General features: G+C 38.7%; 1 protein-coding gene across 9 annotated transcripts in view; it reads right to left on the bottom strand.

The window, feature by feature from the left end:
• Nucleotides 1-24,805, bottom strand: part of LOC149259559 (uncharacterized) — a 112,732-nt gene that overhangs the window by 55,781 nt on the left and 32,146 nt on the right. For 3 of the 9 annotated variants that reach the window (XM_089418683.1, XM_089418707.1, XM_089418701.1), the window contains exons 3-5: nt 10,908-10,965; nt 1,955-2,004; nt 1,704-1,757 (exon numbers count right to left, since the gene is read on the bottom strand). In XM_089418683.1, the coding sequence (XP_089274809.1) occupies nt 1,704-1,757; nt 1,955-2,004; nt 10,908-10,965 (162 nt within the window). Of the gene's footprint in view, nt 1-1,703; nt 1,758-1,954; nt 2,005-10,887; nt 10,966-24,805 lie in introns of those variants that run through there. The other 6 variants (XR_016257694.1, XM_089418693.1, XM_089418697.1 and 3 more) reach the window with 3 other exon arrangements.

Genomic DNA, 24,805 nt, shown 5'->3' with positions numbered 1-24,805 from the left:
AAGGAAGAATTATCATGCCAAAGAAAGCCCAGAACAACTCCCTCTCCATTCGTCATACCTGCAGATTGACACGCCCTTCAAACAGTTATAAGAAAAGCCTTAACGTCTCCTCTCTCCTTCGCTGAAGATGCTAGTAACCTGCGGCCTCAACAGAGATGTAATTCTCCTGCAATCATACCCAAAACAGTCCACAAAACCCTCTAGCCTAGGTTTTGGAGTATGTCCTAAGCTACAAATCTCAACAGAGCATGGCAGTCTCATTTGACAACCTTTCACATTTCCTGAGGAAATTCATAGTTCCCAATGCAAAGTGGTCTCAGTGGTCAAAAAGTCAACATGGTCTCAGGACATGCAATTTGAAGAGAGGATCCATGCCACATCAAATTTTTCCAATTAAAGATGGTAGTGGATAGTTAAAACTTTGTCAAACTTGGTCAACTGGTCAAAGCAAGTTTCCAAGTGACAAGACAGGGGCAGCATTGGGTTGTTTGTAACATGCATTAGGTCTAAAGCGGTATACTCAATGCGAGAAACTGTCAGACATGGGATTTGGGTATATTAACGTATTTGTGTATTTGGAGGACGTTCTCCTATTACTTTAGGAGATATTATGTAACTTGTCTCTCTTATCTATATTGGAGTTGTGTTCTATGCTCACATTGGTATACATGGTGTGTACTCTGGTTTTTTATGTATTTATTCATAACAATCACTCATAGTTTGATCCTTTGATTCCAATTGCCTAGTAGACTTGACACCAGTCTTAATCTTCTTATCACTCCATTTATAAAACCACTTTTACTATTTGTGTTGCTAAAGCTAACTCTTGTTAATCACCTTGAAACTCTTCGTAATAAGCTTTAGTAATCCTTAGGGAAACACCTCTCAAGCTGGAGAAAAAAAAACTTAAAGAGTAGGAGAAATTTATTGTGGTGACATTGAATAACTTCTCAAGTTGCCCTTGGGTTTTCACCCTTTGGATTGGAACTTTACACATTGGATGAGATTTTGAATGGTAATGGTGTGGAGCCCTTTTGTTGAGCACACAAAGAAGCGATTCTTTATATATAATAGTATGATATTCAATAAATTACACTCTATTTTTGCCGCTACTTACAGTTGTGTCCATATGTGTGCTTAAAATTATACTTCTACATGTGTTTCCTATGTTTTATTTTTTCTCTTGTCATTCCTAATGAATTGTTTGAATCTGGAGATTATTTGAATATAAAGACAGAGTAAGGCCATGGCATGTGAGTATCCTTGGACAAATTTGCAGAACCACCTCTATGGAAGAACTGAAGCTAGAGATATGATAAATCACTTAGGAACTATGACATAGTAAAAATATATCAAGACCAAAACAACCAACTGCAGAAAGAATCATCAGGGAATGACGGCTCTCAGGGATATAGAAAGAAAAGATGTCAATCCATATAGAAAACCAAACTAGTTACAAGCTAAAGCTGGCATTTTAGCACTTCTACCTTAGACTAGCAAGTAATGTGGTCAACCCTTAGCTATTAAATATAAAATTTCACTTTAAACAAAATAACATATTTTTAATCTAAGAAGCATTTAAAGAAAACCAAACTAATTGAACATGTCCCCTCTAATTTAGTAATCATTCTATTTAAACCATATAGCCAATCACAAAAAAAATACATTTATCTCATCTCATATGGTGCACTTGGATTCATTACCTACTATCCGCATCCTCGAGATCTTTCTTTGCCTCCTCTGGAAGAGCTGCTAGACTGTTTAAGAGCAGGACAAAAAAACAGAATTACTTCCAAACTGAAGTGGCAAATCTAATTGCTACCTCTGCCATTTCTCTTATCCTCCACTATATCTGAAGATAGCTCTTATCTCTCTTTTATATTACTAGCACTTCACTGGAATTGCAGAAATAACAAAAAAATAATGCCTCTCTTACTACGATGTGCATGCATACCTGTGGGAGAGCTCTAACAGATTTTTCCGGAGAACTGGATATTTGGGAACCTGAAAACATTAATAGTTAAAGATGTGTGATCTAGAGAGTGGACACATTATATTTTCATATGATTATAACAGTAAATGGTTCTCATAAAAAGAAAAAGAAAAAATTGAGAGGGACTTTGGCTTCCTTAACAGATATATACACTACAATAATTGACATAGAAAATCTCAGATTTGTCTAACATTTATGTTATAATCATCCAGGTAAACAGATTCTGAAATCAACTAAGTTACCAGGATGGGGATACAGATCCAGATGCGGATACAGATTCAGATGTCTATCCAATAATACTGGGGGCTATCAGTCTAACCTCTGTAGATACAATCTTAAGACCTCAAGGTGTTGCTGCATCATCATTTCTGGACAAAACTGGCCACCTGAAATAACCCGTTACGGGTACTTAAACTGGTAGATTTCCACTCCTGCCATACACCTCTAGATCTTGGGCTGTAAACTTGTAACAAGGTAGGGAACACATTTACGGGACTTGGTCTAGTTAGATATTTGAAGGTGATCCCAGTTTGAAGTCTTATTATGCCATTAACAATTAAGTATCATCCACAGTTCCACTATGATGCATCTATGGTCATCATACCTAGTGAATGGTAATTTTCACTTGATTTTGAGACAGTTTTGATAGGTGGTCCTTCATAGAAAAGCAGAAGCCTTGAGGGCACACATTCCATGCTCTCACTACACATGATGCCCAGATCGTGCTACACTTCCAGATAGCAGTGATGACCTTGCAGATGCAGCACTGCCCCTCCACAGAAAAGCATTGGGCACTTTGATGATTCAAGTTATTGATTGACACCTCAAAGCACCCCCAGATGTTGGAACGTTGAGCTCACTTTGCTTAAGGTTGGAGATTCTGAATGATGTACCTAATAGAACAAGCATGCCCCTAGCTGACCTTGACAATATTTGATGGGCATAGCTTGATCTAGAATCCAGATGATAATGGTCATTCCCAGGATGACAAGGGAGGCCTTGTAGTACAACTTGGAGCCCCAACGCTTGAGAGATTTTGTGCCATGTTATCTTTCTAGCCCCCTTGGAGATGATGCAGGGCACCCAAAGCAGGATTTTGACATATGGGACCATTTTGAGGCATGACTTGAGGGCTTCCCCTCAATCATTGGATTGATTATGATGATTGAAGATGCAACTTGCCCATACCATGCGTTTTTAGAGCTTTTATTTCCCTGAAAGGGCATTATGTCATACTAGATAGAAGTTTTGACCCACACATGTGAGCTTTTAGTGGCTTATTTTATTACATTGAGCTATTAGGTTGGTTTGTGACCCTTTTTCTTCATGTACACTCAAAATTAAACTTGCCATAGGGCTTTTAGGCTAATATTGAGAGCAGTTAACCTCATATAAATAGAGGATCACTCCTTTGTAATTTTTCATCATCACTCATGGATTTCAACCTCCTTTAGAGAGCTCGACTTAGCTTTGTGTAAATTCGCTACTTGTGGAGATGTGATCTTTTGGGTGCTATTGCTATTGGAGATTCATTTTTGTCTTGAAGATGTTTTTTGGGAATGAAAGAAGACTATTTCATGGAAGAATTTTAAGTTATTATTGTAGATTTTTATTGTTTTTCAGGTAATTGATTATTGCTAGGGTTTTCTTTGTTCCATGTCTAAATGCATACTATTTATGGAAAATCTTGGTTAATTATTGCATGTTAAATTTACCTTCCTTGAAATCCATAGGGGACCTCCTAGAGAGCTTATGCTATTTAATTTCTCCCCTCACAAAGAAGATAGCTAGGGTTTGTACAAATGAAAACAAGGTTTTTCCCCTTACTCGACGCATTAATTCATTATCTTTGAAATTTAGCCCTAAGGACTCCGTCGGTCAAGTAGGAATACGCATTGCCATCTTTGATGTTGGTCAAAAGAATATCTAAAAGATAAATGTTTTCCCTTTTTCTTATTTTCCGAGTCCTTCAAGGCAAGTGGCCAAGGCAATTTTGTAGGTCAAAATTCAATTAGGGCATCCTTAGATGAATATTGGAGCTAAATAAACTTGGATTTAACCTTGTTGAGTCATCTCACTCAAAATATAGCCCTTTACATTTAAAACTAACTTTCGAGAAGTGCAGAAGGTACAACCTCTCTCTAAATCCCAAGAAATCTCAATTCGCGTTAAGTGAAGGGAGGCTGCTGGGACATATCGTATCACGTGAGGGCGTGAAGATAGACCCGAAAAGAGTTGAAGCCATCAGCCGCATTCCACTTCCCAGAAATAAAAATGAAGTCCAAGCTTTCTTAGGAAGAATAAATTTCTTGAGAAGATTCATCCCAAATTATGCAGAGATAGTCAAAGGCATCACTGATATGCTTAGAAAGGACAATGAGGTAAAGTGGAATCCTGTTCCCCGTAATTATTTCATTTTCTCTTTCGCCTCTCCACTCACAATTGCAACAATACTATTACAGAAAAACAAAGCAAGTCATGAGCAGCATGTTGCCTTTTTCAGCCAAGTACTGAGAGATGCCGAATTGAAATATAATATACTGGAGAAGCAGGCGTATACACTGGTTAAAGCTTTAAAAGCCTTTCGCACTTATGTACTGCAGTCCAAGGTTATAACATTTGTTCCCACGACAGCAATCAAAGACGTTCTAGTACAGGGGGACAGTGAAGGGAAGAGGGGAAAATGGATAGCGAAAATACAGGAGTATGAACTAGAAATAAATCCCACCAAGCTCATTAAAGGACAAGGTCTGGCTCAAATCCTGTCTGAATCTAACTGCCAAGCACTTGGGATAAATTTAATCACAAAAAATAGCAGATCTGAAGAGCACCAGAGCAACATCAGAACATCTGAACAGAAAATTTATGCCAAGTATGAGAGGTCTCAATGGTATAAAAATGTTGTCCACTACCTCTTGCTTTTAAGATGCCCATTGGGGCTGGATTCCTCCAAATATTGAAGCTTGAGATTACATGCTCAGAAATACATTATATCAAATGGCTAACTATATTGGAAGGACCCAATGGGTGTATTGCTGTTGTGTTTAGTAGAAACAAAGACCAATAGGGCGATGGAATAATTTCATGAAGGAGCCTGTGGGGGACACTATAATTGGAAAACCACCACACACAAAATCCTCAAGGTTGGATTTTACTGGCCTACATTGTTCAAGGATGTTTATAACAGAATCAGGAGCTGCCAGAAATGCCAGATGTTTGTTGAAAGACGGAAGTTTGCTCCTCTCCCCTTCATTCCTGTACAAGTGGAAGAGACCTTCAGATAGTGGGGCTTGGATTTTATAGGAGAGAACCCACCATCCAGTGGCCAGCACAGTTGGATATTGACAACCACTGATTACTTCACCAAGTGGGTTGAGGCCATTCCAGCTAGGAATGCTACAGATGCAGTGGTTATGAAATTCATGGAAGAGAACATATTGTCCTGCTTTGGTTGCCCTTCCAAAATCATCACTGATAATGCCCAAGTCTTTAAGTCTTCCAAGTTCACTACTTTCTGCAACAAATATAGTATTACTATCGGGCATTCCACCACATATTACCCTCAAGGTAATGGCTTGGCAAAATCCTCCAATAAAACAGTGGTGAGAATATTGAAGAAAATCGTTGCTGAAAACAAAAAGAACTGGGATTCTCAATTGAAAATTTGCTTTATGGGCCAACAGGGTAACACCCAAGAGATCCACTGGGGTATCACATTTTGAGTTGGTGTATGGCAAGGCTGATGTTTTCCCTATACAATTAGCAATGCATGTAGCAAAGCTGCTACAAGAAGCTGAGGAGGAGCCAAGTGCACTAACAAGGAGAATAAATCAGCTAGTGGAACTTCAGGAGAGCAGAGAGCAGGTGGAGGCCATATTATCTGATTATCAACAAAAGATGAAGTTGTTGTTTGACAAGAAAGCTAAGGACAGACATCTGCAGCCAGGAGATTTAGTTCTCAGGTGGGATGTCAGGCGGGAAGACAAGGGCAAGCATGGGAAATTCGATCCATTATGGTTTGGTCCCTTCAGGATTGCGGAAGAAAGAGGGAACAATACCTTTCTGCTGGAAAATTTAGATGGTGAATTGTTGGAATTACCAGTAAATGGCCAGTTCCTTAAGTTTTATTTTCAAAATTAAAATTGTCTGCTCCACTTATTGTAAATATCCGGTGTGTTTCCTGCAAACTATTGAGTTAAGTTTTTCTTTAAATTTGTAAAGAATTTTTGGCTTTTTGGAAGTATCTTTTGTTCTAGAAATGACTCCATGCCTAGAGGAGTAGTTCGCAGTGTGCAGGTTCTCAGCACCTTGCTGGCAAGGAACTGTCCCCAGATGGAGCCAACGTTGTCTTCACAGGTCACTCAGTGTCTTGATGAGGGTCAGAGGTACAGGATGCAGGATAACAGCGAAGCAAAGGCCATTTTCTGAGTCATGGAAGTCACATGAGCTTGATGGAACCTTCCCCATTGCAGGGTGCTCGGAAAGAGCTTTCCGGTGGTATCAAGAAATCCAAAAAAGGGTCCCTGGATCAAAAGTGACACTCAGTTGAACTATCCATTTGAAAAAGGCCCTGAAAGCATGAAAAGGATAAAATGGCTAAGTGTTCAAATAAAATCGCAATCAGGCCCAGAGGAATTATCGCATCGCATGAAGATAAATATATCAGCCTATCGTCAAGCCCGAGGGACATAGATATCGGCATCAGCGGATCATAGCACACGTCCATATCGCAATCGGCAAAGTCCAAGGGGTCCCTCCCTTAAGGATTATCGGCGGAGGCGAAGGCCGATTGCGATATATATAGACCAAACTTGCTGAGGGAGGTAGATTTCCGAAATACAAAGAAAAGCGCTGCAAAACAACGCCGGGGCTGCTCCTTCTCTCTCTTCACGTGGCACTCCATCAGCGATATCGCAATCTCAGCCATCGGCGAAACAAAGGGCTTTGGTTTAAGACTTATTGGTGGTACCAAGGGTCGATTGCGATTTGTGATATCGCATATCGCAATCGGCGATCGCAATATACCAAAGATTAAAAGAGGCGAGACAATAGAGAAGCGCCGATTGTGATATGAGGGCCCGAATGCGATAAATTATAAACTACAACCTATAAAAATTTCAGGTCCAGGTAATCAGCCGATAGGAGGATTTAATGAGATGTAAAGAAAAGCCCCTCACGCATTTATTTGAAACCTCAAGCACTTTATAGATGGGTCCTTGGTCTCTGGGGGCTATCAAAGGGGGGCCGAAGAATTAAATAAGAAATCCTCGCTGATCCGCCTATTTTAAATGAATTAATCCCGTGCCATAATGCGCTGATAAACGCTGAACAGAGCTTTGACAGACTAATGGGTCGGCAGCTGGGCGTTTTATGAGAAATAGGGGCGCTTTTAAAGAAAGACGGCCTGCAACACAGTCGGCACCGAAGTTAGCTTAAACCTGAAGTGACTATGTTGGCCCGTTTTCACATCAAACGCCTTAAATCACCCATTGCAGCACGACATGGCCTTCACAAGAGTCTTTCGCAATAAAGGAATGTTTGACACCTCCTCCTTCTCACTGGGATCCTTCTCTCTACTCATTTACTCCAAAATTTTCAGATCATGTTTAAGAGTTCGAAGAGGCAGCAAAGCTTGAGACGACACCCTTTCTTGGCTAAGAGGGAAATTTGATCTGACAACAGAAGCCCTCGGCCCATGAATGCTCCTATAATAATCATTAATGCCATGATCCTCCCTTCCTTATAGATAGGGGGTCTTGATATTGTAAAAGGGTTCAAAATACGGAGAGAAAAGGTTGATTCTGTAACTCCTGTGATAGCTTATAGATCTTCAGAATACCACAGATTGGTGGTGATTCCTCCTTCTGAACTTTGCAGCTTGTTTGTCCTGTAAAATTACTTGTCTATTTGTTCCTCAGTCCTCCTATTCATGCATCAATAAGCACTGTAATGTCTTTAAATTCTCCTGTAGATTCATTTGTATTTCTTTAAATGCACATGCCTGTGTGAGGGTTCGAAATTACATTTGCAACACTGCATGATGCGAAGTCATCTTTCTTCTATTGCTTGTTCAACGCTCCTTTTTAAATTCAGAAAGTAAATCAGCTTTATGGTTCCAGGCTCATGCTATGTGTATGAATTTCTTGGTGTTGTAAGCTCCGTAATTCTGAGTTGCTTTCCTCACTTTGTCTGTTATCATTTACTTTAAAACAATTTGATTAAACTGTGAGGTTCTGAAGGGCAAGGCCTCCACTGTGTTGTTTTATTTCCGAAATCTACTTCTGTGTATCAAGACTTATATCATTGGCTTACATCTTTGGGAAGAAGAACCACTCTCTCGTGTTCATGTTTGAAACATAGGTGATGTCTCTTGTTATTCAAAAGTCATTTGAGACACACTAATTTCGATGACCCTAAGCACTGGCCTTGTGAGCAATCCAAGGTTGTCTCTAGGGGGTTTCTCTGTATTATGTTGCATTTGTGCTGCATATGCAGGTTTTAGCCACAACACACCATATTTGGCAGTTGTGCCATATTTGGCTATGGCCATTGGTTGATTATGCAGGCATGGATGAGTCAGAAACTAGAGTAATGGAAACTACAGAGAGCACTGAGTCAAGGCAACAAGGACCACAATTGCATAGATGTTGCAATGGATTCAGTGGTCACTATCAAAGGTAGGAGACTGAGACCGAGAGGACCATGATTTGCAGAGGTGGAAGTTGACTCCAGAACAACTATGCTTGGTCTTCCTTGCACGGTTCCTAGAATTGAATGAAGATCAGATCAAGCTTAGAGAAGCCATGCTGAAGTACACTAAGAATTGAGAAATAATTCTTAGTATGGAAGAACACTCAAGTGCCCATTCCTCGAGTTAATTCAACTGCAGTGACCAAGTAATTTCGATTCAACGACAAGTTGAGATTGATTAAGTAGAACAGTCCTATGCAGTATGGGAAGCCATGCATGAAGTATGCACTTGGGCAGTGTGGATGACAACAGAGACAACATTGACTAGTGTGCAACAAAGGAACAAAATTCAAGATTGCAATTGAGCAACATGGGGAAGACAACATTGTTGAGAGAGATGTGAGGAGAGCTTTGTATGTGTGCACTGCTGAAGAGAGGCAAAGTGTGCTTGTGCTGAAGAAGAGAGCCGAGAGCAGAAAGCTCTGTGTGTGCTAGTGGGTGCTAGCAAACAATCAAGGGGAGTTGGTGCTTCCTGTGAAGGGTGGCTCACAAACAAATTGATGTAATAGAGTAGGTGCTCTCATTTTTACGTCAATAACAAAACAAGCTTTGGTGGTTTTTCTCCCGGAAGGGTTTCCACATTAAACCTCTATGTCCAATGTGTATGCTGCTCATGGTGTGTATTTATGTGTTGATTTCATATTGCTGCACATGATTTATTATTGATTGCTCACATGAATGGATGTCAAGTTTAAATGTTAAATATAAATTGGCAGAAAAGTTTGAATTAGCCTTAATACTGATTCACCCCCCCCCAGTATTAACATTGTTTCCAACAGAAGATTAGACTTATCTCGTGCGCAGATTGAAGAGGTAACACGCCCCATTAGAAGCTTTCTTTGCCAATATCTTCCCAGTAAAAGACAAAATCAACCCAATTTGTGCCTTCACCACAATGAAAGTCGAAATTAAACAAGCAGACAAATTCCATCTACTGCAATAGCCTCCACAGTCCCAATGCAACTGTCCTGAAACAACCTACCAAGATTCCATATTCTTTTAAGAATACAAGAACCAGGAATTTTAAAGCTTTGGCAAGATCAATGATATAACAACACCACAATGGCTTATTATGCCGTCAACAAGGATAAGGCATTAAATGCAACGTTGAACAATAATCTAGACCTGAATTTTCTAATTGCCAAATAGATAAAAACATCCATATTTGTATATCAACCTTGATGACGTTCTATATCATTTTTTGTAATTATATCTTGTTGTAAGAACATGTCAGTTTTTCAAATATATTTGATTTCACCCAATATTTCAGATTTCTCCCAATTTTTTCAGTTTGCCAATTTGTCCAATATTTTCCGAGTTTTTCAGGTCCAAGTTTATTGTTGACGCTATCTTCGGATGATTTCGTATATTTTCCCTAATATTTCCAATAAGTTTCTTTCCAGAGCTTGGGTGATATATTCTGTGAAATGATATTTGCAACATTGTATCATACCATGTAGGAATAACTAGTAAGAAGTCATCATAATCATAGCATAATAAGATATATAGTTTGACCAATGTTAATCAACGTCCCATGTCCATGTGGCTTAAATTGATAGAAAATGCACTTAATTTGGCATTAATGTATTGAAGTAGAAATTACCCCATATTTAGTAAGCATAGCCCTCTCAATGGACATGGTACAAGTAGATGCAATTGTAAACAAATAAATTTTAAGATGACAACAATGTAATCATTCAATGAAAATAGTCAAGACAAAGGTTATTACTGGATCAAAAACTTTATACACTTTTAACTAACCTTCTGTATTGACCCTTATGTACCTAGCAAACCCTTTCACCTGTTTATGGTCATTCATTGGACATTTCACCTATTTATGGTCTTTCATTATACATTAATAAAATGATCTTATATTATCTTATAAAACTTAAACTAATTGATTGGAATTATGTTGAATAGAATCATCAAGAAATCAAAGGCTTAAAAAATTCACAGTTCAATTTTAGAGTGGCTTTTCAGCATGAACATATTTTAAACATAGAAACACAATTATGTATTGAGATAATAATATAAATGTATGCGAATTACAGATTACTACCATAATCCTCCTATTAACAAAAACTAATCTACCCTAAATTTCAACTCAAATTTTGCAATGCAACAAAAGTGGTTTTGATTCATACATGAGAGATAGCAATGATACCCAATCCATTTGGTCCAAATCCAGCCTCAAGCTGTTCGGAAAGATCATTAGTTTTGTCCTGGTACAGAAATTAAAATACAATGAAGAATATCATCCATTGACTCCAGTTTCAACCATCTACAAAGAAAAATGAATAATCCATCTAAATACTACTAAGAATTTTCAACCATGAACTTTGTTTTTTAATGATGGAGAAAATGAATATAAACCCAACGAAATATATATCTATCAACTGATTGTCAATCATTCGTGAGTTATCACCAAAAGAAAGAACAAAAATTAATATAATTTTCTATATACAATGTTAAGCATGAAGAGTATGTAACAAGGGATCCAATAGAAAACTGAAGTTACTAAAGTTTGATGGTGCTAAATTGCACACCTTAAAATATATCTTCCCTTAAGGTATGAAGATGATTTACAACAATGAAGACCCGTTAGTGCATTGATATATGTCAAAACATATGCTACCAAAACAAGAAAAAGGAAAATGAAAAAGAAATGACAACGAAACAAGAAATAGGAGAAAGAGGATTTCAGGAAAAGAAACCCGCCTTCCCTAAAAATTTATTTGGTAAAGGACGACATCATCTTATGACTCTGTGATTCCCCTAAAAATTGGCATGCTTATCTAGAATCATAAAAGCACCAAGGTACCCATAAAGATTCCCTTGAAAAGAAATCCCCTTCCTCTAATTTAATTTGGTTTAGAATTTCCCTAGGCTTATTCAATGTTAAGCTCCAACATGTTCATAAGAACATATTTTGGTTCTAGTCTTCAAGATCAGGCTGAATTAGAGATTTTTAATAGTGATGCACTAGCTCCCATGCATCCATGGGAAAGTGATTGCTTCAAATGGGTACTTTTCGGTTGAGATATATTATTTTAGAGCCACACCTTTAAATTTCATCATCATTTACAATACAATATATAAGAACATCCGGCATCCAAAACCCTAATCCATTGACCCAAATTAGATTACAACCTTAATTCCTTGACTAGAATAAAAAAACCATGGGCTGAAAAACTATGTGCCAAATACGAACACAAAAAGCCACCCAAAAAGAAAAAATATTTGGGGGTTCCAGCCCCCTCCCACTATGCCTGATGCACACGAATCATGCATGAGCCTAGTCATGCAAAGAATATAACACATAATCAACATCATGAGTACATTACAGCAGGTGAATTGGTTAGTTGATCCACTGACCACAACACCGTCAATTCATTGAGTGCCTTTTAGACTTGGCACATGGCCGTGTGTCTTTGTTATTTAGGAATAGATGGTTGGATAGAGTTCAAAAAAGTTATATTTTATATAGGTACATGAAAAGGACACATCAGAGATACCTGTGGATATTTGATACAATGGCAGCATGTACCTCATACATATGCAATGTGGTATTTAGTGTAAGTATAGGAGGTTGACGACGCCAAAGGGGTGTGATTAGAGTGAATTTGTGGTGTCGTATTTTACAAATTTGATCACATTTTTGGACACCCTTTGAGGAGATAAACATGGGGCTCTGTTTTTAGACAAATCTGAGAAATTGTTATTTTTAGTAATTTCTATTTCTAGTAGGCTACTATTTCTAATATTTTTTGGAGAGTGGTTCGATTGTTGAAGTTATTTCATATTTGAGGACCTAGTTGCAAGATTTTCCCATGGTGTGAGTTTCATTGGATTCCAAAAATGTGCTAATTTTAGCAGTGCTATTCTTAGCAGGTGACTAGACATTTGGAGACCCCATATGGCAAGCAGCATCAATGTTTGATTTCAAACTGTTGAAAAACCACCTACAAGTCAATTTTCCCTTGTAGGAATTTTTTCAAACGCTTAGTCAAACTCTGATTTCTGTCTCCAATAAAAGCTTTCTCAAATAATGCATTTAAATTTAAATACATACAATCTGATTTTTTTTATGAGCGGAAATACAAATGACTAAATTTGATATTAAGCATCGCAAAACAACAGTATGCAACCACACATTTGACATAGAAATTTTGGGCAATGCCCCTGGAAACACCTCAAAGGGAAAACCAGTGAGAAGAGGAATTTATGATTGAACCCAGTGAGGAAATTTCTTTACAATAGGTGTAATTTCTAGCAATACAAATTTGTACTTATCTCGTAAATCATGCCAAACAGTCCCTAAATTTTCTGCTGCTTAATCTGCCTCAATTCTCGTGTTGTACATCCCACATTTGCTGCTGTACGGCCTGCAGTAAATGTGGTTGAACAGACCTCGAAATTTGTGCCCTTCTTGCCTCAAATTTTGTGCCAAATATGCCTGTTACTTCACTTGAGAATCATGCCCAAATGCAGCCTAGAAAAATGTGCCCTTGCTGCCTCGATTTCTATGCAGAGATAGCTTGTATGGTACAACAATATACACATTGATTTTTGTGCCCTTCTTTGCCTAGAAAATCGTGCCCATACTTAGTTGTACGACTTGCTTAATGGCTGGAAACTTTTCCTAGAAGTGTGTGCCCAATCTAAAGACTTCTCTCCTTGGGATTTATGCCCTTCTCCTTATTGCTCCTCTATTTTTTCTCCTCGGCTCATCTTCATCTCTTCTCAAAAAGAAGTGTGCTTTTTCGCTCTCCCTTTCTCCTTTTTTCTCTTTAATGACCAAAATCTCTAACCCTAGATCTCAATGGATGAAATTCAATCTCACCATCTCAAGATCATGTGAAAATTTATCTATTGCAACTACTGGAGATTATTCTTCTAACTCAAAAGTTAATTCTGCAGTTTAGTTGCTTATGGAAAATAACAAATAAAATCACAGCGGTAATTTTCACCATAAAAATACTGCGGAAAATAAAATACTGAAAACAAAGAAATTGTAGCACACACAATAAATTTGACACAATAATTTTTGGACAATTGTCCCTAGAAAAAATCCAACTTGGGAAAACCGGTGCAGCAGATGAGGGTTTTATTATTAATGTTCAACAGCAATTCTAAGTACAATAATTTAGATGCCCAGCGGGCAATCTAATCTGAAGAAAACACTGGCAAAAATATTGTGAGCATTTTTCTCACCCCACAACTATTTTCTGCCTTCGAAATAGCTTCACTGACCTCTGTGATTAAATGCCTGCGTCAGCCTCTGCATAGTCCCTACGCTGGCCCTCTGAAGATTTCGGCCTTCCTTCCTTCGACTCTTCCAGGAACTGAAAACTTCGTCCCGGAATGTTGTTGCTTTCCTCTTCCTCCTACTACTCACCCTGTGGTTCTATCTTCTTTGGTGAGCTGTTGTTACTGAGAAAATCGAACTGCCTGGGCAATTGAGTATCAACACTAGATGATCTCCACCACCACATCGATTTTCTTTTATAATCCATTGTTGGAGCACCAACGGCCAAGATTAAAACTTAATCAATGGCTAGGATCATTTCTCGGTCGATCTGTGTGAGTTTCTAGATGATTCTCACCTTATATCAATTAACACTGATTAATTAACCATATTCCCTATGTTTAGAGTTAGGAAATATTTAAAAATTGGTTAATAATCTAATTGAGACACTTCTAGGTGGAATTTCCAGAAACGATTTCTGGGTTTTGGAGATCTCATGTATTCTAGCCTCTCCACAAAATTTTGAGGCTAGAACACACTCGATGCTACAAAAACTAACACTCCCTCTTAGCAAGGAATGTGTTCTAGTGTTGTTGCCCCCTGTAGCAACACCCTTCTCTGTATCATCTCTTGTCACGCTGCTGATGTCTAGCTACTATTGCTCACCAACTACTGCATAACTCTGATATTTGTTGCATATGTGTTGCTGTTGACCCTGCCATACTGCTGCCAATACTACATCCACACTGCAACTCCCTCTCATTTGTTGTTGTTGCAACTACAACATCTGCAATATCCAAAATAGCCTGTCTCTGCTACTGAAATGGGTTCTCCACCATACCCATCTGTTCTCTGAAATATATTGTAATATTACTAATTAGCCATGGCTAATTGGAATATTCGATTTTGTCCAGATTTTGCCTTCTATAGTTATTTGTAAATAAAAAAAGTGAGGAAGGGGGACATAACTCACTTTTAGAATAAAAAGTCACTTCCTAGTAGCACAACGTTGTGACTTAAAGGGGAGCCAAGGGGGCCAAAGGGGGACGCAGAAATGGAGCCCACACAGACACATGGAGGGACTGCGCAGGAGGGAAGACACACGTGGCAAGAGGGGAATCATGCAGGAGGAGGAGAGCCTTGGGATTGAGAGAGGCAAAGGCTATAAATGAGAGAGGAGCCCCCTCATTTTGATCATTCAGTTATGAGAATTTGTGATAGTCATTTCGACTTAGAGCACGCTGGTTGTTTAGCTAGTTTGCAGCACTGTTTAGTGCATTGAGTGTCTCCGTTCGGAGATCTCACCCTTAGCCCCGGGGGACTTCGAGTGCCTGCTCGGGCAAGGTATTTCCATTGGCATTTCAGCAGTAGATACTTCAGCATTTCAGCAGCAGTTTATGAACATTTTGGAGGACTGCGCAGCACTGAGAGAGGGACGCAGTCCTGGAGGACTGCGCAGCACTGAGAGAGGGACGCAGTTCTGGTTTGGTGCTGGGAGGTAGAGCAAGGGAGCAGCCCTTGCAGCTGCAGAGTTTTTGGCAGGGGTTTCAGGCATATTTCTGGAGGGTTGCATTCAATGGCAGCGCAGAGCACTAAGAGACTGTGCAAAACCCCAAGGGGGTGATTTTCGAGGGTCGACCTTTCCAGGAGAGCTTTCTAGGTTTTTCTGGGTTTCTTGAGTAGAGTCCGAGTCCAGAGTTTCAGCCTTTTCTGAGGAGGGGAGCAGCCCCAAACCCTCATTTTATTTCTAGCAGCAGCAGCAGCATAGCAGTTTCCCAGCAGGTTGGACGCAGATCAGAGAGGGACCATTCCTTCGCTATTCTGAGTGTATTCCTTCACTTGCCTAGTGCAAGTAGAGGTGCCATCTTCCTGATCACCTCCTGTACTCATTTTATTACTCAGTATAATAAAATGGCTTAGCATTCTCTTTGCATTTCTTGTGTATCTGCTTATGGTTTATTTGATATATATTGTATCATTGTTATTTGTATCTCTTTGAGCATTCTCGGCTATTATACCACTTGTGTGTTTCTATTATACTCTTAGACAGAGTCTGGAAAGGGCCAGGTAGCCTCTGGATCTCGTCCTCTTTTTAGAGGCGACATATTTGGTAAATGCCCTCCCAGTCCATCTCTGGTTGGAGTTTGCTTGTGTTTGAGGTATATTCCTGATAAGGGATATTATATATATGAACTTAGCTCTCCCTAGAGATTTCGTGAGTATATCTGCAACCTGCTCTTCTGTGGGAACATACTATAGCTGGACTGCTCCTCGTTGTACACAATCTTTGATGAAGTGACACCGAATATCGATGTGCTTCGACCTGTAATGAAACAATGGATTCTTAGAGAGCTTTATGCAACTTTGATTATCACAATAGACACTAGTCACCTCCATCTTCTATCTGAACAAGCTCACTAGCAACTTCCGAAGCCATATAGCTTCGCACGTAGCTATGATGGCTGCTATATACTCTACTTCTGCAGAGCTCAATGCTATTGACTTCTGTTTCCTGCTACACCAAGAAACCATCCATGATCCAACATGAAGCAGTACCCAGAGGTATTTTTCCTGTCCACTGAATTGTCTACCCAATCTGCATTTGTGTACCCACAAAGTCTAACATCATCCTCTCAAGTATATTTCAACCCATACTCAACTGTGCCACGAATGTACCTTCGAATATGCCTCGCTACTACCCAATGTACCCTTTTCGATTCCACCATGAACTGACTAAGGGTATTGACTACGAAGAAAATGTCTGGCCTAGTGTTGACCAGATACATGAGAGACCCAATGAGCTGTCTATACAAGGTGGGGTCGATATCCTTGTCATCTGATGCATCTATCTTCTTCCAGTTGGTAATCATGGGTGTAGACATGGGTTTGCAATCCTGCATTTTGAACCTCTTCAAAATATCTGTAGCGTATCTTCCTTGCCCAAGGAAGATCTCCCCATCCTTCTGCCACACCTCCAATCCTAGGAAATAATGCATCAAACCCAAATCCTTCATGTCAAATTTTGTTGCAAGGTTTCTCTTGCAATCCTCTATCAACCCTGATGATCTTGTCAAGAATAGATCATTCACATACAAAACTAGAATAAGAGGCTCATCCTCCACCATCAAATAGTAAAGGTTGGGATCTGCGTCACTCTTGACAAACCCCATCTGCTGCAAGTAGGTGTCAATTCTACCATACCATGCCCTGGGATCCTGCTTCAGCCCATATAGAGCCTTCTTCAATTTGCACACATATGTGCACCTCTCCTGAGTCTCAAAGCCCTCTGGTTGTTCTATGTACACTTCCTCCTCTATCACTCCGTTCAAGAAGGTTGTCTTGACGTCCATCTGGTGAATCTGCCATCCCATCTGAGCTACTAGAGATATAACTGACCGGATAGAAGTGTATCTGGCAACTGAGGCGAAGGATTCCTCATAATCTATCCCTTCCTTTTGTGCATACCTCTTTTCCACGAACCTAGCCTTGTACTTTTCCACACTGTGATTTTTCACATACTTGATCTTGTAGATCCATCTTGAAACTACAACTGATCTGTCTTTTGGACTGGGCACTACCTCCCAAACATCATTCCTCATGATAGAGCTATATTCTTCTACCATGGCATCTATCCACACCTGATGTTGTGCGGCCTCCTGAAAAATGGAAGGTTCTCCAACCTGAGCTACCAATTTTTGGCATCTTTCAGATTGTTTGCGCTGTCTCTTGCTCATCCTAGGAGTTCCAATAAACTCCTCTACATCTCTTAATGTCTGATGAACCTCTCTGCTGGCTCGACCACTAGTCGTGGGAGGTTCTTCCAGCTCCTCCTCATCTTGTCTTTTCTGCTCCATCTACTGAGAACTCCCCGGATTTCCTGCACCTGAGGAAATACTGGTACTAGTCACAGTACTTGACCCTTGCGACTATCCTCCTGCCTGTCCCACTGGCTGCCCCTGCTGCTGGACTAAAGGAACTTTTGCTGACTAATTCTAATCACTAGCACACATCTCACGAGACCCCCTGAAAGCTCGGTCCTCCATGAACTTTACGTCTCTCCTTACTACTATCTTCCTACTGCTAGGAATGTAGATTCTGAATGCCTTTGAGGTTTCGTTGTACCCAACAAAGAACCCCTTCTCTGCAGTCTGATCCAGTTTGTTCCTTTTATCGTCTGGCACGTGACAATAAGCAATGCTGCCAAAAATTCTGAGGTGGCTGACTTCTAGCTTCTTCCCTGTGAAGACACCTTCTGGCGTTTTCTTCCCCAATGCTCTATGAGGAGTCCTGTTATGAATATACACTGTCGTGTTACATGCATCTGGCCACAGAAATCTAGGTAGACCCTGGTCATATAACATAGCCTTTGCAGCTCCAACACTGGTTTTGTTTTTTCGCTCTGCTACACCATTCTGTTGTGGATTATATGGAGTTGTCCATTCTCTCTTGATGCCTTCCTTCGCATAGAAATTTGTGAAGTATTTATCAATGTATTCTCCACCATTATCTGAGCGAAGCACCTTGATATTCTCCCCTGTCGCATTCTCCACGAGAGCTTTAAACTCTCTGAAATGATTGAAGACCTCATCCTTCGTCTTCAAGAAGTAGATCCACATTTTCCTGGAATGATCATCAATAAACGTGACAAAATATTCGGCACCACTGAGAGCTCTAGTGGACAACGAGCCAAAAATATCTGAGTGTATAAGTCCTAACATGCCATCACCTCTACTATCACTCCTTGGAAATGCCACCTTAGCATACTTCCCAAGTATGCACCCTCTGCACACATCATCGTGTTCGGTTCCAAGTTCAGGAACCCCTGTTACGGCTTCTTTGAGCATCATGAGTGCTCCATGATGTAGACGTCCCATTCCCCTATGCCATAATTCATTCAGCTCCTTCCCACTACTATTATTACTACTTATCAGTGCCATTGGAGAATCGATTTGTAACCGTTACAACCTGTTACTTCGAACTCCAATTTGTCTTACCTTTTTCCAGCTCGAGTGTTTGACATACACTTTCTTTCCTACGAAGTGAACATCATACCCCTTATCCTGTAACTGAGATACTGAAATCAGGTTCATACCCAATCCTGGCACATGCAATACATCTGAAGCGTTGGTGCTTTCTCCTGAATCCCCCAAAAAATCTATGGTACCTCTCCTTGCTGGAGTACATTTCGTTCTATTACCCATAGTAATTTGGAAATCCATCTGCTCCTCTTTGTAGTTAGAGAAATATTCTCTAACCCCTATCATGTGAGTTGAAGCTCCACTATCTATATACCAGACTCCCTGTAAAAATGGCAAATCTATCAGATCTGGAGAATGTGAGTCCAACTCCGCTCCCAGATCTGATAATCTAAGGCTCTTAACAGCCAGATTTATCAATTTAGCAAATAAAAAAAAATAAATATTTAAATGAGGTGCTTAGCTCAAAACCCTTCATGCATCACCAATAAATTCTTATGATAAGCCCAGGATCAAATCAAGCTCGGCTCTTCAGAAAATACGAATCGGGAGTTGGTTGGTCCAACCGAAAACTTCCCCTAACGCCCGAGGATCTGAAAATCAAGACTTAACCTGCAAAACTCAATCCAACCATTAAAATAGAGCGAGAAAATAATAAAATTCAGATAAATAGAGATACCTGCTATTACATTCAAAATTTAGATTATCACTTAAACCCCAACGACTGAGCAAGATACATGTACTCAAATCACTCTTCAGAAGCTATCATCAATGGCTAAAAAGAAATTTATGCATGAAAATGACACATCTTACAGTATTTCCATGAAGAGTAACACCTGCGAAAAATTAACCCCAAAGTCTTTCTTTATTATCAAAAAAGATTACACGAGAGCTTTTAGCTTAGCACACGACTCAAAGATCGAATGGATCAACTGACAAATGACCTCCTATTTAAAGATAAATCTTCCAACGGCTAGTTCGAGTGATCCTCGTCAAAGCAATCTCGACCATTGATAAGGATTAAAATTTATTTTAATCTCATCCGTCGAAATATTAAATTCTTGAGGAAATTCAAAATTTTCAATTAAATGCATTTTAATTAACTCAAAAATAAAAATTTTGAATTAATTTCCTCAAAAATTTGACTTTGACTTAAACCCCAGGGACCAATGGCTTAAAATTTAGCAAAATAATTAATTTACCTTAGTCCCGAGACCTTTTAAAGTTTGAATTTTAAGGACCGACGAATTTTGCCTTTGGAAAAATTAAATTTACCTAGGACCTAGAATTAATTAATTTTTGGCTTAGGATTTTAATTAATTTTTTGCCAGAAAATTTAATTAATTAACCTATGAGTGGATAAAATATTTTTCCAACCCTCAAGGCACTTTACATCATAATTTTCATATCTATTACATCATAAGGGAGAAAACCCATCTGTAATAGACCCTCATGGACCTACCCATTTCTGCGACACAAATTAATCCAGCAGACTAAACAATTTGTAATAAAATAACCTAACCAAATAGTTAGGATTATTCTCAAATCACTTTTACATAGACTCGATCTATAACACTAGGACTCGCCTAAGATCCCAGTGACAATCCATTCCGGCTTTGGGGTAAGACTGAAGGAAAACTCTGCTGACCATCTAAGAATGGATCGGTGAGACAAAAAACCTCTCAGAATGTAGATCGTCACTAGAAAAGTAGGTTTACCTAGGCAATTACATATATGACACGGATTTGTTGAGCTTATTTACATCATATACATGCAGAATGGGTTTATATTATAACATTATCAGGCTGATGATGATAGCTGAACGGCATGGACACATCGATCAGGGGTTATCCCTTTCGCGAAAAAAGGGAGTGTACTGCTATGGGTCGTTGACACGTAGTGGTCAACATCTGGCTCTACTTGGGGACACGTTGCTGCATCGAAGGAATGTGAGAATCCAGAATCTGCATCCACGCAACACACAATATAACACAAGTAGCATCCATTCAAAAATCATCATATAACATTAAGCACAGGAAAGATATAAGCTCTTCATTTATTAACTATCTAGTAAAATGAAAAGTAAATCTAATCATAAAACAGAAATGAAATGCTGAAATGACAAGGTGTAGGGTTAGAAATACAATATAGACGATGCCCCATGGCATCAAATGTCATCTTTGAAGAATACCTTGAGCATTTGGCCATTCGCAGGTAAGTCAAGTGGTTCGCCATCCAATCTGCTCAAGTGGAATGAATTTGGCCCAACAATGTTGCGGATAATGTATGGTCCCAACCACAAACTATCAAATTTCTTATGTTTTCCTGGTTTTTCATTCTTGCGATCCCAAAGGAGTACCATATCTCCAACCTACAAAGATCTAGACCGAGACGATTTATCAAAGCTTTTCTTAATGTTAGATTGACTTTTACACATATTATCAAAAACTGTCCTACGAGTTTCATCCAACTCCACAATCTGATCAATTCTATTTTGAACAACATATTTATTAGTAGAAAATTACTGAAGGAGTAATTACCCTTTGCCAAACATGGAGACTATGTTGCAAAGAGTAACTGGTTCTGGAATGATGTCATTGCTAGATGTTTTTTCTGGATATAATGGGTTAAGAAGGAGGATCGTCACAAAACTACATTCACCACACCATGGGGTAGTTTCGAATATATTAGAATGCCATTTTGGTTAACCAATGTTGGGGCTACATTTCAAAGGGCTATGGATTATGCCTTTAAGGGTTTAATTGGGAAGTTTATCGAAATTTATCAGGATGATCTTACTGTTTTTTCTAAGGATGGTATTAGTCATATAAGTCATCTTAGGCAAGTTTTTGATAAATGTAGAGAGTATGGGATTTCCTTAAATCCGGCTAAGTCTGTTTTTGGAGTAACTGAAGGGAAATTACTTGGTCACATCATTTCTAAAGATGGAATCAAGATTGATTCTGAAAGAGTTGAGGCAATCCAAAAGATTGCTCTCCCCCATAATCTTAAATCCCTTCCGCCTAATCATGTTATAATATAAACCCATTTTGCGTGTATATGATGTAAATAATCTCAGCAAATCAATGTCATGTATGTAATTGCCTAGGTAAACCTATTTTTCTGGTGACGATCTACATTCCGGAAGGTTTTTTGTCTCACCAATCCATTCTCGGATGGTCGGCAGAGTTTTCCTTCAGTCTTACCCCAAAGCCGGAATAGATTTTGTCACTGGGATCTTAAGCAGTCCTAATGTTATAGATCGAGTCTATGTAAAAGTGATTTGGTAATAATCTTAACTATTTGGTTAGGTTATTTTATTACAAATTGTTTGGTCTGCTGGATTATATTTGTGTCGCAGAAATGGGTAGGTCCGTGAGGATCTATTACAGATGGATTTTCTCCCTTATGATGTAATCGATATGAAAATTATGATGTAAAGTGTCTCGAGGGTTGGAAAAATAATTTATCCACTCATAGGTTAATTAATTAAATTTTTTGGCAAAAACTTAGTTAAAATCATAAGCCATAAATTTAATTAATTCTAGGTCCTAGGTAAATTTAATTTTTCCAAAGGCAAAATTCGTCAGTCCTTAAAATTCAAATTTTAAAAGGCTCATGGACTAAGATAAATTAATTATTTTGCTAAATTTTAAGCCTTTGGTCCCTGGGGTTTAAGTCAAAGTCAATTTTTTTAGGAAATTAATTCAAAATTTTTATTTTTGAGTTAATTAAAATGCATTTAATTGAAAATTTTGAATTTCCTCAAGAATTTAATATTTCAACAGATGAAATTAAAATAAATTTTCATCCTTATCAATGGTCGAGATTGCTTTGACGAGGATCACTCGAACCAGCCGTTGGAAGATTTATCTTTAAATAGGAGGTCATTTATCAGTTGATCCATCCGATCTTTCAGTCATGTGCTAAGCTAAAAGCTCTCATGTAATCTTTTTTTATAATAAAGAAAGACTTTGGGGTTAATTTTTCGTCGGTGTTACTCTTCATGGAAATACTGTAAGATGTGTCATTTTCATTCATAAAATTCTTTTTAGCCATTGATGATAACTTCTGAAGAGTGATTTGAGTACAGGTATCTTGCTCAGTTGTTGGGGTTTAAGTGATAATCTAAATTTTGAATGTAATAGCAGGTATCTCTATTTATCTGAATTTTATTATTTTCTCGCTTTATTTTAATGGTTGGATTGAGTCTCGCAGGAAAGTCTTGTTTTTCAGATCCTCGGGCGTTAGGGGAAGTTTTCAATTGGACCAGCCAACTCCCGATCTATATTTTCTCAAGAGCCGAGCTTGATTTGATCTCGAGTTTATCATAAAATTTTATTGGTGATGCATGAAGGGTTTTGAGCTAAGCACCTCATTTAAAATTTAAATTTTTTTTTTTTAATGTGCGAAATTGATAAATATGGTCGTTAAGAGCCTTAGATTATCAGATCTGGGAGCGGAGTTGGACTCACACTCTCTAGATCTGATAGATCTGTCATTCCTGTGCATAGATCTGTAAAGTTTTCGGGTTTTCTGACTTGGGTTTTATTTATTTTTTGTATATCCGTGTTCTGGGTGTTTTTATTTTTACGTACAAGTTGCAGATCTGAAGGTGAAGTTTGATTTGAAGCCAGATCTAGGCCCTAGAGGGTAAGATCTAGCCTCAAAATCATTTTTCCAGGGATACTATCCAGACTTTTTGCAGTCCAAGGGTTTGAATTTTTTTTTAAATCTGGAAAAAAATCTTATAATGGTTTTACAATCTGAAGGGTTTCAAAATTTCTAAAAACAATTCATAAGTTCTGGAAAGAAAATTTTAAATAGAAATTTTTTGGGAAATTTTCTTAATTTTTTTGGCCTACCAGTTTTCTATTTGTTGCCGAATTGAGCCTCCTTTGGGGCTGCGTTTTTCCCTTCCAAAATTTTTCGAAATATTCATACTGTCTGTGTTTTGAGGGTTTCTGGAATTTTCGGATTTCGAGCTCCCTGCTACATGCGTCCTTCTCTTTGTTGTTCAATCTCTTCTTTGTCGGCAGCTACCCAGATCTACGTCCATCGCCGCTGCCATACCTGTAGTCCTTAACCCGCATCAATATTTCTCCCTCTGCACATGGCCTAAGCTCCTTGTCTCCGTTGTCCGATACCTGCAAACCGCTCACTAAACCCTCACTCCGCCTGCCCATCTTTCTCCCTATGCATTCTCCATCTGCATCGTAGCTCCATACTTCTCCTCAAGCTACACGCCTTCCTCGCTGCTACCACCCTCATCCCTATCCACGTGCTCTCTCTCGTCGTCGAACTGCTCCATTCCTTTTGTTCCCTATCCGCAGTCCTCTAAGCTGCTCATCGAACTCTCCTTCCGCTGCCATCCCTGCTGTCGTCCCTCAACCTGCAAAACAAACGCGTCCAAACCCTTCTCTTCTCCCCGCCGTCGAAAACCTTCAGACCTGCAGACATTTCAAATTGCCTTCCCTTTTTTTTTAACTTTGTATATTCGGGGTTGGGTTAGGTTTGATATTTTTTAGGTTTATGAATTTTGTATTGCTTTGATTCATTTTGATTTTGTTTATTAATCTAAAACATAAAAAAAAAAAAGTTCGATTTTGGTTTTGTCTTCTTTTTAATTTTATTTCTTCTTTTTTTATTTGATTTTATTTTATTTCATTGTTTCAATTTTTATGATTTTGATTTTGCCTTTTAAACTCTAAAACTAAAAAAACATAAAAATCAAAAACCCTAAAAATAAAAAACTAAAAAAAAAAAAAAAGGGTCTTCATTTTTATTTTTTATGTGACTTTGAGATATCCTAAAAAAATTTAAATCAAAAGTAATTTT

This window comes from Pinus tabuliformis, chromosome 6 (assembly GCF_031772625.1).
Source record: "Pinus tabuliformis cultivar Carrire ecotype Pingquan chromosome 6, CPIR1, whole genome shotgun sequence".
NCBI classification, from domain to species: domain Eukaryota; kingdom Viridiplantae; phylum Streptophyta; class Pinopsida; order Pinales; family Pinaceae; genus Pinus; species Pinus tabuliformis.
This window is presented reverse-complemented; position numbering and strand designations above follow the sequence as displayed.